This window comes from Pongo abelii, chromosome 1 (assembly GCF_028885655.2).
Source record: "Pongo abelii isolate AG06213 chromosome 1, NHGRI_mPonAbe1-v2.0_pri, whole genome shotgun sequence".
Lineage (NCBI taxonomy): Eukaryota > Metazoa > Chordata > Mammalia > Primates > Hominidae > Pongo > Pongo abelii.
The window spans coordinates 193,175,390-193,194,500 of record NC_071985.2 but is presented as its reverse complement, the minus strand read 5'-3'; the positions used below and the strand labels follow the sequence as shown (position 1 = coordinate 193,194,500).

Here is a 19,111-nt window from a genome sequence, read left to right as displayed (position 1 = left end):
AGCCTAGTAATCCGAGGGGCGACCGAGGTGCGGGACGGAGATGATTGTCCAGTTTCTTTGTGAGAAGGCATAAGGCCGTCTGAGGTCCCCCTCGGGACCTTCAGGCCCCAGCACCTTCCCCCGACGCACAGCCTGTGCCCCATCACTTACCCCACGTCCTCTCCAGGGCCCAGGCCGAGAGTGCCTCGGGCTCTGCAGATCTTGCTGCAGGCTCTCCCCAGCTCCCGCCCACCTTGCTCCCCTCTCCTCTGGCTCCTTCCTCTCCAAGCACAAACAAACAGGCCTTTTCCATATTAATATACCGCAGTCCTTCCTGGATCAGCCGTCTCACGACTACTCCAGCGGCCTCTTCCAGCTCTTTAGTGGAGCTGTGTGCACCTCCCCCACCCCCCAACTTCCTCACCTCGCTTTCACCTCCCTACCTCTGTCCCAACAAGCAAATCTGTCTCCTGGAGGTCTCCAGTGAAGCCCAACCCTTCTTCAGTCCTCCAGGCAGGAAGCTGTTGGCATCTTCACCTGTGGTTGAAGTCTTCCCCATCCAAGCTCCTGCGATCCAGCTCCCCTTTTTCTATTGCCTTTAGTTTTCTGCAGCTGCCTTAAGCACTGGTGTGTTTAGGATTGGGCCTTCTCACTCCATGTTCATAGAAACAACTACCACTTTATTCACCAGAGTTTCCGAACCCCACTGTCCAGCATAGCCTGACTCCAGAGAGCCTTCCCTTCCCTCCCACTCACTTAGGCAATATTGGTAAAATGCTTTGGAATCTGACTTTGTCACAATGATAGATATGACCACCGGCACCTTAAACTCTATGAAGTCTCAGTTTCCTCATCTGTAAACTGGGGACACTAATAGTCCATATATATATATATTTTTTTTAAGACAGAGTCTTAAAAGGCTCTGGAGTACAGTGGTACAATGTCAGCTCACTGCAACCTCGCCTCGCGAGTTCAAGTGATTCCCCTGCCTCAGTCTCTCGAGTAGCTGGAATTACAGGCATGAGCCACAATGCCTGGCTAATTTTTATTTAGTAGAGATGGGGTTTCGCCATGTTGGCCAGGCTGCTCTTGAACTCCTGACTTCAGGTGATCCGCCTGCCTCAGCCTCCCAAAGTGCTGGGATTACAGGCATGAGCCACCGTGCCCAGCAAATAGTCCTTATCTTAAAGGGTTTTTGTGGAAATTGAATGAGATGACTCATGCGAGGCATTTAACCTCCAACCAGCACATAGTAGGTGCTTGATACATTTTAGCTTTCCTTATGATTTATGGATGACTGTTTTACTAGGTTGGCATCCAGTGTGGGGAAGCTGGCCACAGGCAGATCAGCTAAAATGATGAACCTAGTTGAAGCTAGAAAAGTCCAACTCCACTGGGCAGGTTAGCAAAGGGCTCTGGATTTTGAAATGTTGTCCTGGAGCTGAGTTTGGGAGAAAGAGCTTGAGAGAATGTAATTGCTCTGCCTAACAGAGTGAAGAAGAATTTGAAGTTTGTTGGAAGATGAGAGCAAGAGGAGGATGTAAGAGAGGGATGGTGGGTATTGCTTGGGGTGGGTGGGGTAAACCTATAAAGGATTTTTAGAACTGGGATGTCCAAATTCAATTTTAAGTTGTTGGTTTCACATCATTTATCTCTTCATCTTTTGTGGGCTAACCACAAAAAAGGCCTTGTGTGAGTAAGTTTTCTTTTTGTGTGTGGAAATTATGGAAAGGGGATGAGTTTCACAGTCTGGACAGCACACATTGGTGTATTTATTACCTGTTGCACCATAACAAATCACCCTAACATACAGTAGCTTAAAATGACAATTTCTTTGGATTAGGAATTCGGGGGTGACTCTGCTGGTTCGGTCTGGCCTGGGGTCTGTTATGAGGTCACAGTCAGATGGTGGCTGGGCCTGACGTCACCTAGAAGGCTTCTTCACTCACATGTCTGATGTCGGTACTGGGAAGCCTTCAACCGCTGGGGCTGGAACAGCTGGAGTTGCTTGGACAGTTCTCTCCTTTATCTCTTTGTGGGCTTTCCATGAAGTTTCTCCAACATGGCAGCTTCAAGGTAGCTGAATATCCTCTATAGCAGCTCAGAGGGAGTAGGAGAGCACCAGACTGAAGAGAATTGCCACTCAGGACCCGTCCTTGGAAGTCATGCAGTGGCACCTTCACCACATTCTTACCGTTGAGGCAATTACAAAGGTCTGGCCAGGATCAAGGGGAGGGAACAGAGACCCCACCTCAAGGATGAATATTAATGTCACATTTAAAAATTTTTTTTTTTGAGATGGAGTCTTGCCCTGTCACGCAGGCTGGAGTGCAGTGGCACGATCTCAGCTCACTGCAACCTCCGCCTCCTGGATTCAAATGATTCTCCTGCCCCAACCTCTGGAGTAGCTGGGATTACAGGCGTACACCACCACGCCTGGCTAATTTTTGTCTTTTTAGTAGAGACGAGGTTTCATCATGTTGGTCAGGCTGGTCTCGAACTCCTGACCTCGTGATCCGCCCGCCTCGTGATCTGCCCGCTTTGGCCTCCCAAAGTGCTGGGATTACAGGCGTGAGCCACTGCGCCCAGCCAGTGTCACATTTTAAGAAGAGAATGAGGGATAAAATTTATTTATTTATATATTTCTTTCTTTCTTTTGAGACAAGGTCTCCCTCTGTCACCTAGGCTGAAGTGCAATGGAGGAATCACCACTCACTGTAGCCTCAAGTTCCCGGGCTCCTGATCCTCTCACTTCAGCCTCCTGAGTAGCTGGGACTACAGGCATGCACCGCTGCACCCAGCTAATTTTTTATTTTATTTTACTTTGAGACAGAGTCTTGCTCTGTTGCCCAGGCTGGAGTGCAGTGGTGCGATCTCGGCTCACTGCAACCTCCATCTCCTGGGTTCAAGCAATTCTCTTACCTCAGCCTCCCGAGTAGCTGGGATTATAGGCACCTGCCACCATGCCTGGCTAATTTTTGTATTTTTAGTAGAGACAGGGTTTCACCATGTTGGCCAGGCTGGTCTCGAACTCCTGACCTCAAGTGATCCGCCCACCTCGGCCTCCCAAAGTGCTGGGATTACAGGCGTGAGCCACCGTGCCCAGCCGTGCACCCAGCTAATTTTTTATATTTTGTAGACATAGGATCTTGTCATGTTTCCCAGGTTGTCTTGAACTCCTGGGCTCAAACAGTCCTTCTGCCTCGGACTCCCAAAGTGCTGGGATTACAGGTGTGGGCCACTGCACCCAGCCTGGGGATACAATTTTTATTACTGATGCAACCATCTTTGGAAAATACATCCTGCCACACTTGGGGTTATAAACTGAACCAATCCAGTGGTAGCTGAAGCTTAAAGCTGGAACCAATCAAGATAAATTTTAGGCCAGGCGCGGTGGCTCACGCCTGTAATCCCAGCACTTTGGGAGGCCGAGGCGGGTGGATCATCTGAGGTCGGGAGTTTGAGACCAGCCTGACTAACATGGAGAAACCCCATCTCTACTAAAAATACAAAATCAGCCAGGCATGGTGGCGCATGCCTGTAATCCCAGCTACTCAGGAAGGCTGAGGAAGCAGAATAGCTTGAATCTGGGAGGTAGAGGTTGTGGTGAGCCGAAATCACGCCACTGCACTCCAGCCTGGGCAACAAGAGTGAAACTCTGTCTAAAAAAAAATATATATATATATATATATATATATATATATATATAAAAATAAATTTTAGGGAAGGCTTTGGACCACAAGACATGGACTGGAGGTTCCAGCCAATTGCATATGGGTGTTTGTTTGTTTGTTTTTGGAAACAGGCTGGAGTGCAGTGGCACAATCTTAGCTCACTGCAGCCTTGACCTCCCAGGCTCAAGCGATCCTCCCACTTCAGCCTCCTCAGTATGTACTTTGTACATAGGACTCTTAAGGCACAGGGAGACCCTGAATAAGTGGAGCGTCATATATCTACATTTCTGTATACGAAAACTCCATGTTGGCCGGCTGTGGAGACTCATACCTGTAATCTCAGTACTCTGGAAAGCTCGGGCAGGAGAATCACTTGAAGCTAGGAGTTCAAGACTAGTTGGGGCAACACAGTGAGACCCCTTTCTCTACCAAAAAAAAAAAAAAAAATTAGCAGGGTGTAGTGGTGTCTCCCAGCTACTTGGGAGGCTGAGGTGGAAGGATCACTTGAGCCCCGGAGTTTGAGGCTGCAGTGAGTTGTGATTGAGCCATGACATCCTAGCCTATGACATCCTAGCCTGGGTGACGGAACAAGACTGTCTCTAGAAACACAAAAAATAAAAATAAAAACGTAAAAACAAATGGCTAGGCATGGTGGCTTATGCTTGTAATCCCAGCACTTTGGGAGGCCGAGGTGGGAAGATCCCTTGAGCCCAAGATTTCAAGACTGGGCAACATAGATGTATATATATAATATTTGAAATCTATGATGAAAGTATGTATATTTAGTTTATGATACAGGTTAAATTCAAGAGCAGTGAGGAAAGCGTAGACTAGATGTTGAGGTAATTGGCCATATATTCAGAAAAAAATTCAACTTAGATTTCTGTATCAGCATACCAAAACTATATTCTTGAACAAATTAATTGAGGGCCTATATATAAAGATAGCAAATTATAAAAGGCCTAAAAGAAATTTTAAAAATAATTTTTTTGTCATGGAAAACATTTCTGGGCAGTACACAAAACCTAAAAAAGATAAGAAAAAATGCTTAAAGTTGACTTTATCACACTTTTTACACTTTATCACACTTTTTAAGATTTTTTTACAATAAAAATTACAGATAAAAGTCACAAAAGTGGAGAGTCATATATCTACATTTCTGTATAAGGAAACTCCATGTTGGCCTGGTGTGGTGGCTCACACCTGTATTGTAATGTATATTTACAATTACATATATATATTACATATACAATTACATATCTAAATATATATATTTATATAATATATAATATATAAATTATATAATTTACAGTATACATTACAAGACAAAGCATTAATATGGAAAACATACAAAGAACTCTTATAAATCAATAAGACAAGCTCTATGAAACACTTAAAAGAATATCTGGCAGGGCACGGTGGCTCACGCCTGCAATCCCAGCACTTTGGGAGGCCAGGGTGGGTGGATCACCTGAGGTCGGGAGTTTGAGACCAGCCTGCCCAACATGGAGAAACCCCATCTCTAGTAAAAATACAAAAAATTAGCCGGGCGTGTGGTGGGCACCTGTAATCCCAGCTCCTAGGAAGTCTGAGGCAGGAGAATCCCTTGAACCTGAGAAGCAGAGGTTGCAGTGAGCTGAGATTATGCCACTGCACTCCAGCCTGGGCGATAAGAGCGAAACTCCTTCTCAAAAAAAAAAAAAGAATATCTAATTCAAATATTCTACAAACTTTTTAGAGAATAGAAAAATAAAGAACATTCTCAAACTCATTTATGGGGCTGATATAAACTTGATACCCAAACCAGTGATAGGCAGTAAGAGAAAGGAATATTAAAGGCCAATCTATTTTACGAACATAGATGCAAAAATCCCATATAAAATATTAACAGATTGGGCTGGGCACGGTGGCTCATGCCTATAATCCTAGCACTTTGGGAGGCTGAGGCAGGTGGATCTCCTGAGGTCAGGAGTTCGAGACCAGCCTGGCCAACATGGTGAAACCCTGTCTCTACCAAAAATACAAAAATTAGCTGGGCATAATGGTACACACCTGTAGTCCCAGCTACTCAGGAGGCTGAGGCAGGAGAGTTGCTTGAACCTGGAAGGCAGAGGTTGCAGCGACCCAAGATCACGCCACTGCTCTCCAACCTCAGCAACAGAGCAAGGACAGAATGGTTTCAAATGAGAAAATCTATTAATGCCAAGAGTTTAAGATCATATCAAGATACACACAAAAAAAGCAACTCAAATGTCTGTTTTTGCTCCACCTACCATGGTAATTTTTTCTGCAGGATCAAGCCTGAAAATGAGGACCTAAGAGGCCAGGTCCCGGACCAGGAGGGAGCATAGACACCGTGCCCTCCCCAGCCTCATCCCTTCTTCCAAGGAACAATTTACAGAGCCTGGACACACCCTCCTAGGGACTAGAGCAAAAAATAGGAAGAAGATAAATGTCCCTTCTATTTCCTTTTTATTAGAATTAACTCAGGATTTCTCTTCTTTCAATACAATTTTAAGCTGTAGTCATAGAGATATTTTATATTTGAACAGAGACTGAATCTGATTCATCCCCTGTGCTCCCCAATTGCAGAAGTCCTTCGATTTTCTTTTAAAGAGACAGGATCTCATTATGTTGCTCAGGCCAGACTGGAACTCCTGGGCTCAAGCAATCCTCCCATTTCAGGCCCCTGAGTAGCTGGGACTACAGGCGTGTGCCACGGAATCAGCAAGTAACAGATCACTGAATCAACCCCCAACCCACACTAGGCTGAGCCTTACTTAAGGACCTTCCCTAACTGTGCCCTTCTCTCTCAGGGGCAGGTTCTCAGAGCTCAGTTTGGAGCTCACGGACTACATCTTCTTACACCTTGCCAAATGCACCAGACTCACATCATTTCCTTGATCATCTCCCAAAATCTTTCTCCTTGCTGTTCTGTTTTCCCTCCCCTGACCCAGCATCCAAGTTCTCTGCCAGTCTCCCATCCTAACCTTCCCACGGTGTCTTCTGGGACATGGGTTCAACAATCAGCCAGCTTCCTTACTGTTCTCAATTTCCGGGAACATGTCCTCTGCCTCCAAGCCACAGAACTCAACATGATCCCTGACAACAGTCCTCCCCTGCAGCCCTCTTACCCGGAAGCTGATTATCCTCTCACACCACATCCCTCAGGGACAGGGAGTGGAATCAGTGTCCACATTGTTTCTTGTTAAAAATTATATATTTATTTATTTTGAGACAGGATATCACCCCGTCACCCAGGCTGCAGTGCAATGGTGCCATCAGGGCTCACCACAGCCTCGACTTCCTGGGCTCAAGGCCTCCCAAGTAGCTGGGACCACAAGCGTGCACCACCACACCTGGCTATTTTTTAATTTTTTTGTAGTGGGGCTGAGGTGTCTCCCTATGTTGCTCAGGCTGTCCTCAAATTCCTGGAGTCAAGCCATCCTCCTGCCTCGGCCTTCCAAAGTGCTGGAATCAGGCGTGGGCCAGACTGCACCTGGCCTCCACATTGTGTCTTTAGATATTTTCCCAGACACCTGATTGTAGAAATCCCTACTCTCTTAGGCATATACCAACTGATTCTTTCTTTCTTTTTTTTTTGAGAAGGAGTCTCGCTCTGTTGCCCAGGCTGGAGTGTGGTGGCATGATCTCAGCTCACTGCAACCTCTGCCTCCCGGGTTCAAGCGATTCTCCTGCCTCAGCCTCCTGAGTAGCTGGGATTACAGGCATGTGCCACCATGTCTGGCCAATTTTTGTATTTTTAGTAGAGATGGGGTTTCACCATGTTGGTTAGGCTGGTCTCCAACTCCTGACCTCATGATCTGCCCGCCTCGGCCTCCCAAAGTGCTGGGATTACAGGCGTGAGCCACTGTGCCCGGCTGTTATACCAACTGATTCTATCATCCCTCCTCCTTGTTGCCATCATTCTCTTTTCCCTGGGTCACTGTCTCTCACTCACTAGTGATTTGTGTGCCTCTCAGAATCCTGCCATCACCCGGTGCACTTCAACAACTTTCTTTTTTGAGATAGAGCATAGTGGCATAATCTCAGCTCACTGCAACCTCCACCTGCTGGGCTCAAGCAATCCTCCCACCTCAGCCTCCCAAGTAGCTGGGACTACAGGCATGCGCCACCATGCCCAACTAATTTTTGGTATTATTAGTAGAGAGGAGATTTCTGCCGTGTTGCCCAGGCTGGCCTCAAACTCTTGGACTCAAGTGATCCACTCACCATGGCCTCCCGAAGTGCTGGGATTAAAAGTGTGAGCCACCACACCCAGCCTCAACCACTTCTTTTTTTTTTTTTTTTTTTTGAGGCAGAGTTTCCCTCTTGTTGTCCAGGCTGTAGTGCAATGGCGCAATCTCAGCTCACCACAACCTCCGCCTCCCGGATTCAACCAATTCTTCTGCTTCAGCTTCCCAAGTAGCTGTAATTACAGGCATGCCCCATCATGCCCTGTCAAGTTTTTGTATTTTTAGTAGAGACGGGGTTTCTCCATGTTGATCAGACTGGTCTCAAACTCCCGGCCTCAGGTCACTCGCCCGCATCCACCTCCCAAACAGCTGGGATTACAGGCATGAGACACCGTGCCTGGCCATCAACAACTTCTTTAACGACCCATTCAACAGGCTGCATTCTCAGTTTCTTGACTACTTCCTTTCTAGTGACCATCTCCTCAACTCTTCTTCAGCAGTATTTTTAAGGAAGGCTGTGCCTGGGGTTTGGTTTCCTCCAGAAGTGTCTTACCTCTGAAATATTAAAATCAAACAAGAGCCGCCATGTAAGACGTCTGACAGCTGTTTTGGGGAAACCACATGGAGAGGCCCTGAGACTACACGGAGAAGGAGAGAGGTCAAGCTGAGCCCAGCTTTCCAGCTGTCCCCACCAAGGCACTAGCCATTTGACTAAAGCCATTCTGAACCTTCCAGACCAGCTGCATCACCAGCTAAATACCTCCGAAAGCCTGGGTTGACACCAAATGGAGAGAAAGGATCACCCAGCCAAACCTTGCCTAAATTCCTGATCCACAGAATAGTGAGGTATTAAAAAATATTTTTAAGTTTTTATTTTGAACTAATTATAGATTCATAGGAAGTTTCAAAAATAGTACAGAAAGGTGCTACAGACCTTTTATCCAATTTCTCTCAGTGATAGCTTCTTTCATACCTGTAGAGCAATTACAAAACCAGGAAATTGACAATACAATCCACAGACTGTATTCAGATGTCACCAGTGTTACAGGCATTCGTATGTGCTCGCATGCATGTACAGTTCTAGGTAATTTTATCACATGTGACATTAGTATAGCCACCACCACAATCAAGACACAAAACTATTCCATTTCCACAAAGATCCCCCATGCTACCTTTTTCTGGTAGCATGTCTTTCTCCCCTACTTGCCCCTTAAACCTTGGTGACCACTACTTTGTTTCTATCTCTGTAATTTTGTCCACTATGATAATATTACAGAGATGGAACTGTACAGTACACATCCTTTTGAGATTGGCTTTTTTCACTCACCATACTTCCCTTAAGAAACACCTAACCGTTGAGTGTATCAATAGTTTGTACCTTTTTACTGCTGAGTAGTATTCTGTGGTATAGATGTACCACAGTCTGTTTAACCATTCACTCACTGAAGGATATTTGGGTTGTTTCCAATTTGGGGCTATTAAGAATCAAGTTGCTATGAACATTCATATACATATTTTTGTGTGGACCTAAATTTTCATTTCTCTGGAATAAATGCCTGGAAGTGCGATTGTTGGATCATATGGTAAGTATATATTAAGTTTTTTGTTTTTGTTTTCGTTTTTGTTTTAGACAGGGTCTTGCTCTGTCACCCAGGTTGGAGTGCAGTGGTGCAAATACAGTTCACTGCAACCTTGACCTCCCAGGCTCAAACAATCTTCTCACCTCAGCTTCCTGAACAGCTGAGACCACAGGCATGCACCATCATGCCTGACTAATTTTTTTTATTTTTTCTGTAGAGACAGGGTCTCACCATGTTGCCCAGGCTGGTCTTGAACTCCTGGGCTCAAGTGATCCTCCAGACTAGTCTTGAATTCCTAGGCTCAAGTGATCCTCCAGCCTTGGCCTCCCAAAGTACTGGGATTATAGGCATAAGCCACCATGCCCAGCCTATAGTAAGTCTTTTTTTTTTTTTTGAGATGGAGGCTTACTCTGTCACCCAGGCTGGAGTGCAGTGGTGAGATTTTGACTCACTGCAACCTCCGCCTCCCAGGTTCAAGTGATTCTCCTGCCTCAGCCTCCCAAGTAGCCAGGATGACAGGCCTGTGCCACTACGTCCACCTAATTTTTGTAGTTTTAGTAGAGACGGGGTTTCACCATGTTGGCCAGGCTGGTCTTGAACTCCCAACCTTAGGTGATCTGCTCACCTTGGCCTCCCAAAGTGCTGGGATTACAGGTGTGAGCCACCGTGCCTGGCCTATATTAAGTTTGTAAAGAAACTGCCAAAATGTTTTCCAGAGTGGTTGTGTTATTTTATATTCCCACCAATGATGTATAAGAGATCTAGTTTCTCCATATACTTGCCAGCATTTGTTGTTCTTACTATTTTTATTTTAGCTGTTCTATTCTTTTATTTTATTTTTGAGACAGGGTCTGGCTGGAGTGCGGTAGCGTGATTTTGGCTCACTGCAACCTCTGCCTCCTGTGTTCAAGCTATTCTCCTGCCTCAGCTTCCCAAGTATCTGGGACTACAGGCACGCGCCACCATGCCCAGCTGATTTTTGTATTTTTAGTAGAGATGGGATTTCACCATGTTGGCCAGGCTGGTCTCGAACTCCTGACCTCAGGTGATCCACCCGCCTTGGCCTCCTGAAGTGCTGGGATTATAGCATGAGCCACTGTGCCTGGCCTCATTCTACTGTTTTAAATGTGTGATGATGTCTTGCCGTGATTTGAACTTGCACTCTCCTAATGGCTATTAATACTAAACATCTTTACAGGTGCTTGTTTTCCATCTGTATAACCTCTTTGTTTGAAATGTCTGTTTATGTCTTTTGCCTATTTTCTAATTGGATGCATTTGAGACTTCTTTATATATTCTAGATATGAGTCCTTTGTTAGATGTATAGTTTGCAAATATTTTCTCCTATTCTGTAACTTGGCTTTTTATACTCTTAAAATCAGGCCTTTGGCAAAGCAAAATATTTTAATCTTGATGAAGTTCAATTTATTGATTTTTTTCTTTTACATATTTTGGTTTTGGTATCATGTCTAAGAACTTGCTGAGCCCTACGTCCAGCAGATGTTCTCTATCTTAATAATTTACAGTTTTAGGCCGGGTGCGGTGGCTCATGCCTGTAATCCCAGCATTTTGGGAGGCCGAGGCGGGCAGATCACCTGAGTTTGGGAGTTCGAGACCAGCCTGATCAACATGGAGAAACTCTGTCTCTACTAAAAATACAAAATTAGCCAGGCGTGGCAGCACATGCTTGTAATCCCAGCTACTCAGGTGACTGAGGCAGGAGAATCGCTTGAACCAGAGAGGTGGAGGTTGAGGTGAGCTGAGATCGCACCATTGCACTCCAGCCTAGGCAACAAGAGCGAAACTTCGTCTCAAAAAAAAAAAAAATAATAATAATAATAATTTATAGTTTTATGCTTTACATTTGAATTATGATACTTTTGAGGTAAATTTTGTATAAAATATGAGGTTTATGCCATGGTTCATTTTTTTGCTTATGGATATCCAATTATCCTTCAATCACTAAATTATTTTTCAATTTAAATGGATCCCATTGGTAGATGGATCTCAAGGTAGGTGATTCCTCCCACTTTATCATTTTCCAACTGGCTTTAGATATTCTTTTTTTAATTATTCTTTTTTGTTTTTTTTTTGGTTTTAGATATTCTAGTTCCTTTTTGCCTTCCTATATAAATTTTAGAAAAACCTTGTCTGTGTTTACAAAAAAAATCTTGTCTTGATTTTTGATAGGAATTGTGTTAAACCTGTAGCTCAACTGGCATCTTTACTATATTGGGTCTTCCAATTCATGGACATGGTAGATCTCTCTCTTTATTTAGATTTTCTTTGATTTCTCTCACCAGCATTTTGTAGTTTTCAACATATCAGTCCATATTGTTAGTTTTGTCCCTAAGTATAACATTTTCAGTGATTATGATGGTATTTTAAATTTTGTTTTCCACATGTTCATTGCTGACATACAGCAATAAAATTGATTTTTGTATGTTGATATTGTGAGGTTTTTGTTTTGTTTTGTTTTGCTTTGCTTTTTTTTTTGAGACAGGGTCTCATTCTGTCACCCAGGCTGGAGTGCAGTGGTGCAATCACAACTCACTGCAGCCTCAACCTTCCAGGCTCAGGTGGTCCTCCCACCTTGCCTCCCAGGTAGCTGGGACTACAGGCGAGCACCACCATGTCCAGCTAATTTTTTTTGTATTTTTAGTAGAAATGGGGTCTCACTATGTTGCCTAGGGTAGTCTCGAACTCCTGGGCTCAAGCGATCCATCTGCCTTGGCCTCCGAAAATGCTGGGCTAACAGGCATGAACTACCACACCTTGCCATTTTCTGTTTTTTTGATAGCAGCCATCCTAATTGGTGTGAGATGGTATGTCATCATAGTTTTGATTTACATTTCCCCAACAGTCTACCTAGAAGTAATATTATGCCACCTGATATATAATGTAAGAACCTTACAACAGTACTATTCCATTGCCACTCCTCTTGTTCATTGCACTGTTTTGGTCATATATTTTATTTCTCCATATGCTTTAGAGCCTGCAATACATTATTAATATTTCTGCTTTAAAGAGTCCATTGACTATTTTTAAAGAGAAATAAACAAAAATGCTTTATTTTCATAGGAACCTATAACACTTGTATTTTTAGAATTAAATCCCAATAACACGTTTAATACTGTCTTCTTTTCCCATTTCAGCATGGCTACTATTGGTTTTGTGCTTGCCTGGAATCCCATGATTCCTTAAGTTGTTTCTGGAGTCCTCATAAAGGCTTTTGGACTATATGTTATTGTTAACTCAGTATCTGTATGGGAGAATGAAGTCTGGGGCTTCCTATTCCACCATCTTGCTGACATTATTCCCCAAGAGTCCACTGACTTTTAAAGAATTTAAGAAAGTAAAGAATAACATCTTTCACATCAACCTATGTACTATTTTCAGTGTTCTTCCCTCTTTCCTGGAAATCCAAAGTGCTATTTGGTGTAATTTTCCTTTAAACTGAAGTCCTTTCTTCATCATTTCATACATTTGATTCTGCTGGTGACAAATTCAACTTTAATTTATTTGAAATTTCTTCATTTTATCTTCATTTTTGAAATACATTTTCACTGGATATTAAATTTTAGGTTTGCAGGTTTTTGTGTTTTTGTGTGTATGTATGTTTTTACTTGAGCACTTTATTTTATTTTGGTTTTTTTTTTTGAGAAAGAGTCTCACTGTATCACCCAGGCCGGAGTGCCGTGGTGCAATCTTGGCTCACTGTAGCCTCTACCTCCCAGATTCAAGCAATTCTCATACCTCTGCCTCCTGAGTAGCTGGGATTACAGATGTGCACCACCATGCCCAGCTCGTTTTTGTATTTTTAGTAGAGACAGGGTTTTGTCATGTTGGCCAGGCTGGTCTTAAACTCCTGGTCTCAAGTGATCCTCCTGCCTCAGCCTCCCAAAGTGCTGAGATTACAAGTGTGAGCCACTGTGCCCAGCCTACTTGAGCACTTTAAAGAAGTTGCTCCAGTGTTGGCTGGGCTCCACTGTTTCTAGTGACAAGTCAGCTATTATTCATATGTTTGATTCCCTGTAGGTCTTTTATCTCTGGCCACTTTAAAGTTTTTCTTTTTTTTTTTTTTTTTGAGACAGAGTCTTGCTCTGTCACTCAGGCTGGAGTGCTGTGGCGCAATCTCAGCCCACGGCAACCTCCACCTCCTGGATTCAAGCAATTCTCCTGCCTCAGCCTCCTGAGTAGCTGGGATTACAGGCACACACCACCACACCCGGCTGATTTTTGTATTTTTAGTAGAGACGGGGTTTCACCATGTTGGTCAGGCTGGTCTCAAACTCCTGACCTCGTGATCCACCCGCCTCAGCCTTCCAAAGTGCTGGGATTACAGGCGTGAGCCACGGTGCCCAGCCTAAAGTTTTTCTTTATCCATAACGGTTTGACTATTATGTATCCCAATATGGTGTTATTTGTACTTATCAAATTGTGGGTTTCTGATCTTCTGGTCTATAGATTGCTGCTTAGAAAAAATCAAAGTTGGAAAATTTCAGCTAGTATTTCCTCAAATATTTGTTGTTCTCCACAATCTCTCTCTCTTATCTTTGTGGAACTCCAATTATACATATATTAGATCTTTTAACAGTGTCCAGTAGGCCATAAACATTGTGATCACTTTTTTTTTCAATTTTTTTCTCCCTCTGTGCTTCAGTTTGGTTGATCCTATTAACTTGTATTTACACTTATGGGTTATTTCTTCGATTATGTCAAATCTACTCTTAATACATCCAACACATTTTAAATTTCAGATATTGGCTGGGTGTGGTGGCTCATGCCTGTAATTCCAGCACTTTGGGAGGCTGAGGTGGGCAGATCACAAGTTCAGGAGATCGAGAATAGCCTGGCAAACACGGTGAAACCTTGTCTCTACTAAAAATACAAAAATTAGCTGAGTGTGTTGGTGTGCACCTGTAATCCCAGCTACTTGGGAGGCCGAGGCAGGAGAATCATTTGAACCTGGGAGGCGGAGGTTGCAGTGAGCTGAGATTGTGCTATTGCACTCCAGCCTGGGCGACAGGGTGAGACTCCGTCTAAAAATAAATAAATAAATACATACATACATACATACATACATAAATTTTAGATGTTATATTTTCCTTTTTAGGATTTTCATTTGGTTCTTTTCTACTACTTTCAAGTCTCTCTTGATAACCTTCTTTTTTTATTTTTGTAAATTATTTTATTTCTTCCTTGGTGATTTAGAGGCACTGTCTTCAAACCAATACAAATATTTCATACATAATACCTGGCCATTTTCTAACCACTTGAGTAATTTGTTGCACAATAAGCTACCTCACGTCTTTCGGCAAGAAATACATTAAATTTGAATAGTAAAGACATTGCATAATGAATTAGGACACAATTAAAATTTCCTTTAAATATTTCTTTGGGGGAGAGGACACCACACTTCTATTCAATGAAGAGAAACATTTTTACAGTCCAGAGGTCTTCTATTTTTTTTAACACCTATTATGCCATGAATTCATAGGGAATAGTTTCCAGCAGCTCAGGCTCTTTGTCATTGGTTCTCACAAAGTGTGCTTCTCTGGGTGGAGCAGGCTGGTGCTTCAGTTGAACCCAGGTAACTTTCTCTTTGGCTTCTTTCTTTTTCTGATCATTTTCCTTCACACGTTTCAGGAAGCTATCTTGGCTTTTAGAGTGCTTAATGTGCTCAATACACACATCAATTCTCTTGGCAAGAATCTCGCCCTTAACTTGTTTGTTTACAACAATGCCAACAGCATGCTGGGGAACATTGTAGACTCTTCCAGTTTTGCCATGGTAACACTTGTGGAACATTCCTTTTTGAACAGTACCCATTCCCTTGATGTCTACAATATCACCTTTCTTATAGATTCGCATATAAGTGGCCAAAGGAACAACTCCATGTTTTCTAAAAGGCCTAGAGAACATGTATCGGGTGCCTCTCCTCTTTCCCTTTGTGTTTGTCATTTTGGCAAATTACTGGAAGGTGGCGGTTCTGGCCGTAAGGCTGATATTCTTCATTTTTAAACCCAATATAACCATCCTTTCCTGTAGACTCTTAAGGACATTTGTCATGGTTACTTTAAAGTTTTTGATTCCGAATTCTGATGTTTGAATTGTCTGTGGCTCTGTTTCTATTGACTTTTTTCCCTCTTGTCTATGGATCACAACCATTTTGTGGTTGTTGTTGTTTTGCATGTCTAATAGTTTTTATTGCACATTGACCATGAGTGATATGTTATAGAGATTCTGAATTCTGTTATACTCCTCTGAATAGTGTCAATTTTTTTTTTTTTTTTTGCCAGCGGTTAAATTACTGGTGGATCATCTCAAACTTGTGGGTGTTTGACTTTACCCTTTGTTAGAATAAGTCTACTTTATTTATTTATTTATTTATTTTGAGACAGTTTCACTCTTTTTACCCAGGCTGAAGTGCAATGGCGCGATCTCGGCTCAGGGCAACCCCCATCCCCTGGGTTCAAGCAATTCTTCTGCCTCAGCCTCCTGAGTAGCTGGGATTACAGGCACCCAACAGCATTCCCTGGCTAATTTTGTATTTTTAGTAGAGATGGGGTTTCACCATGTTGGCCAGGCTGGTCTTGAACTCCAGACCTCAGGTGAACGACCCACCTTGGCCTCCCAAAGTGCTAGGATTATAGGAGTGAGCCACTGCGCCCGGCCTAAGTCTAGTTTTTATTTTGCTCCTACTCATAGGCTATATCTCTTAATCTTAGGATACAGGGTTTTCTCCTTAGGTATAGTCCTTTTGGGGTTTTGATGGACTGTCTTTTACCAAGCCCTGATAATGTGGCAGAATTTCAACTTCAAATTGTCTTCCTTGTAGTGAGCAGCAGCTAAAATCTTTGCTCAGTAATTTCATCCTTCCAGCTATTGGTTTCCCCGCTGAGTGACTTGGAGTCTTATTTGTGCATGTGCGATTCAAGGCTTAGCTCAGGATTTGAGGAAGTTTACCTGCAGATTTTTGGTTATTTTCTCTGGATCTTTTGTTTCTGGAGTTTCTCCCTCAATTTTCAGTCACTGTAACAGCCTGAACTCTATTTTCTGATTTAATTGACAAATTAAGTTCTGAATTTCTGCTCGAATTCTAGCTTTCTGTGCTGTGAAAACTGAAGAATTTTCCTTTGTGGAAAATCCATATAAATGTGGATCACACCCAGAGTGGTTCCTTTATTTAAACACTGAATCTCCTTCCAGCTTATGCCTGGTTTTCGTCACTTTACTCTGCCTTAATTCAGTTTTTATTTTTTATCGTTGCCAAATATTTTTAGCAGAATTTATAGTTGTTATCTATGAGGGAGTTAGTCAGATAAAATCTACTCTGCCATTACCAGAACTAGAACTCAGCCCAGTTTAGGAACTAACAAAATTTAGTGAGCACCTTTTTTGTACTAAATATGTACAACATTGGTTAAAATAGATACAGCCCTTAGCTTCACAGAGCTCACACTTGGGGTAGGGGTTCAGATAAGACAGAAGTGTGCTGACAGCTACATTAGAAGAAACTTGTGGGACTATCAGGACTTAAAGTATATTGATATCAGCTCCCTAAGAAACATTTTGGGCCAGGCGCGGTGGCTCACGCCTGTAATCCCAGCACTTTGGGAGACTGAGATGGGTGGATCACCTGAGGTCAGGAGTTCAAGACCAGCCTGGCCAACATGGTGAAACCCCGTCTCTACTAAAAATACATAAATTAGCTGGGTGTGGTAGTGCACACCTGTAATCCTAGCTATTCAGGAGGCCAAGGCAGGAGAATCACTTGAACCTGGGAGGTTGCGGTGAGACGAGATTGCGCCATTGTACTCCAGCCTGGGCAACAAGAGCAAAACTCCGTCTCAAAAAACAAACAAACAAACAAAAAACACATCTTGCTAGAGATCCTATTTGCAGCCTGTCTCAGAGATCCTTAGCTCAAATTTAAAACCTCCTTGATGAGTTTCAAGTGAAGGCTAAGTTTTAAAGGAAAAAATCTTAAGATTTTTGTTGTTGTTTTGTGTCTTTTTTTTTTTTTTTTTTTTTTTTTAGAGATAAGGCCCCACTATGTTGCTCAGGCTGGTCTTGAACTCCCGGGTTCATGTGATTCTCCTGCCTTGGCCTCCCAAAATGTGGGGATTACAGGTGTGAGACACTGTGTCAGGCCCTTCTTGAGCTTTTCTTTCACTCCTCTCTTCTTCCTCTTCCTTCTTTTCTCTCTTCTCCCTTTCCTTTCTTCCTCTTCCCTTTCTTCTTTCCAAAATATTTACCGAACACTTTCTCTGTCTCTAGGCACTGTTCTGTTTAATATAGAAGGTGCAATTATCCTCAGCAAACTCCTGTTGGTCATTAAAGACACCACCTCCAGAAAGTCTCTCCAGGATCAACAAGCTGGATTAACAGAGAACATGACTGAAAACTATTTTTATTTTTTTATCCTACAAATATTTGTTGAGGACGTTATGTGTCAGGCCTGTAGTGTGAGAAGATAATTAAATGATGTCATTATGAAGGCCGCAGCTAAGAACTACCATTTATTATTATTATTATTATTATTTTCATTGTTTGGGACCAAATCTCACTCTGTTGCCCAGGCTGGAGGGCAATGGCACGATCTCGGCTCACTGCAACCTCCGCCTCCTGGGTTCAAGTGATTCTCTGCCTTAGCTTCCCAAGTAGCTGAGACTACAGGCCTGCACCACTACGCCTGGATAATTTTTGTATTTTTAGTAGAGATGGGATTTCACCATGTTGGCCAGGCTAGTCTTGAACTCCTGATCTCAGGTGATCCACCCGCCTCGGCCTCCCAAAGTGTTGGGATTAGAGGCGTGAGCCACTGCGCCCGACCGAGAACTACCATTTATTATTAATGGTTATTATTAATTTCTTTTTTTTTTTGAGACGGTGTCTTGCTTTTGTTGCCCAGGCTGGAGTGCAATGGTGCGATCTTGGCTCACTGCAACCTCTGCCTCCCGGGTTCAAGCGATTCTCCTGCCTCAGCCTCCCGAGTATCTGGGACTACAGGTGTGTGCCACCAAGCCTGGCTTATTTTTTGTATTTTTAGTAGTGATGGAGTTTCACCCCGTTAGCCGGGATGATCTGGATCCCCTGACCTCGTCATCTGCCTGCCTCAGCCTCCCAAAGTGCTGGGATTACAAGTGTGAACCGCACCCAGCCTATCTTCAGAACTTGTATCAGATTATTTTGAAGGTGTGTGAACATATTTTTATTTGTTTGTTAAACCTTGAAGGTGGATTGGATTTGAGAAATAGCTACTAGTTGTTCAAGACCAAGTTGGGTGAAAGATAATGGGTCAGAAATTATAATCTGGCAGTCTTCAATTTTATTTGATTTGCTTATAATGTTTTTTGAGATGGAGTCTCACTCTGTTGCCCAGGCTGGAGTGCAGTGGTGCGATCTCGGCTCACTGCAACCTCTGCCTCCTGGGTTCAAGCGATTCTCCTGCCACAGCCTCCAGAGTAGCTGGAATTACAGGCACCTGCCACCACGCCTGGCTAATTTTTTTATATTTTTAGTAGAGACGGGGTTTCACCATGTTGGCCAGGCTGATCTCGAACTCCTGACCTCAGGTGATCCTCCCACCTCAGCCTTCCAAATTTTTGGGATTACAGGCGTGAGCCACCACGCCCGGCAGTGACTGTTAATTTTGTGTACTGATTTTACGTGTCAT

At 43.3% G+C, this 19,111-nt stretch overlaps 1 protein-coding gene across 1 annotated transcript; it reads right to left on the bottom strand.

Moving 5' to 3' along the window:
• Positions 1–14,910: 14,910 nt before the first annotated feature.
• On the bottom strand, positions 14,911–15,406 carry LOC100449859 (large ribosomal subunit protein eL21-like). The gene has a single exon (XM_054537465.2). The coding sequence runs from the start codon at positions 15,391–15,393 to the stop codon at positions 14,911–14,913; it is 483 nt and encodes a 160-aa protein (XP_054393440.1). The 5' UTR covers positions 15,394–15,406.
• Between the last annotated feature and the right edge of the window lie 3,705 nt (positions 15,407–19,111).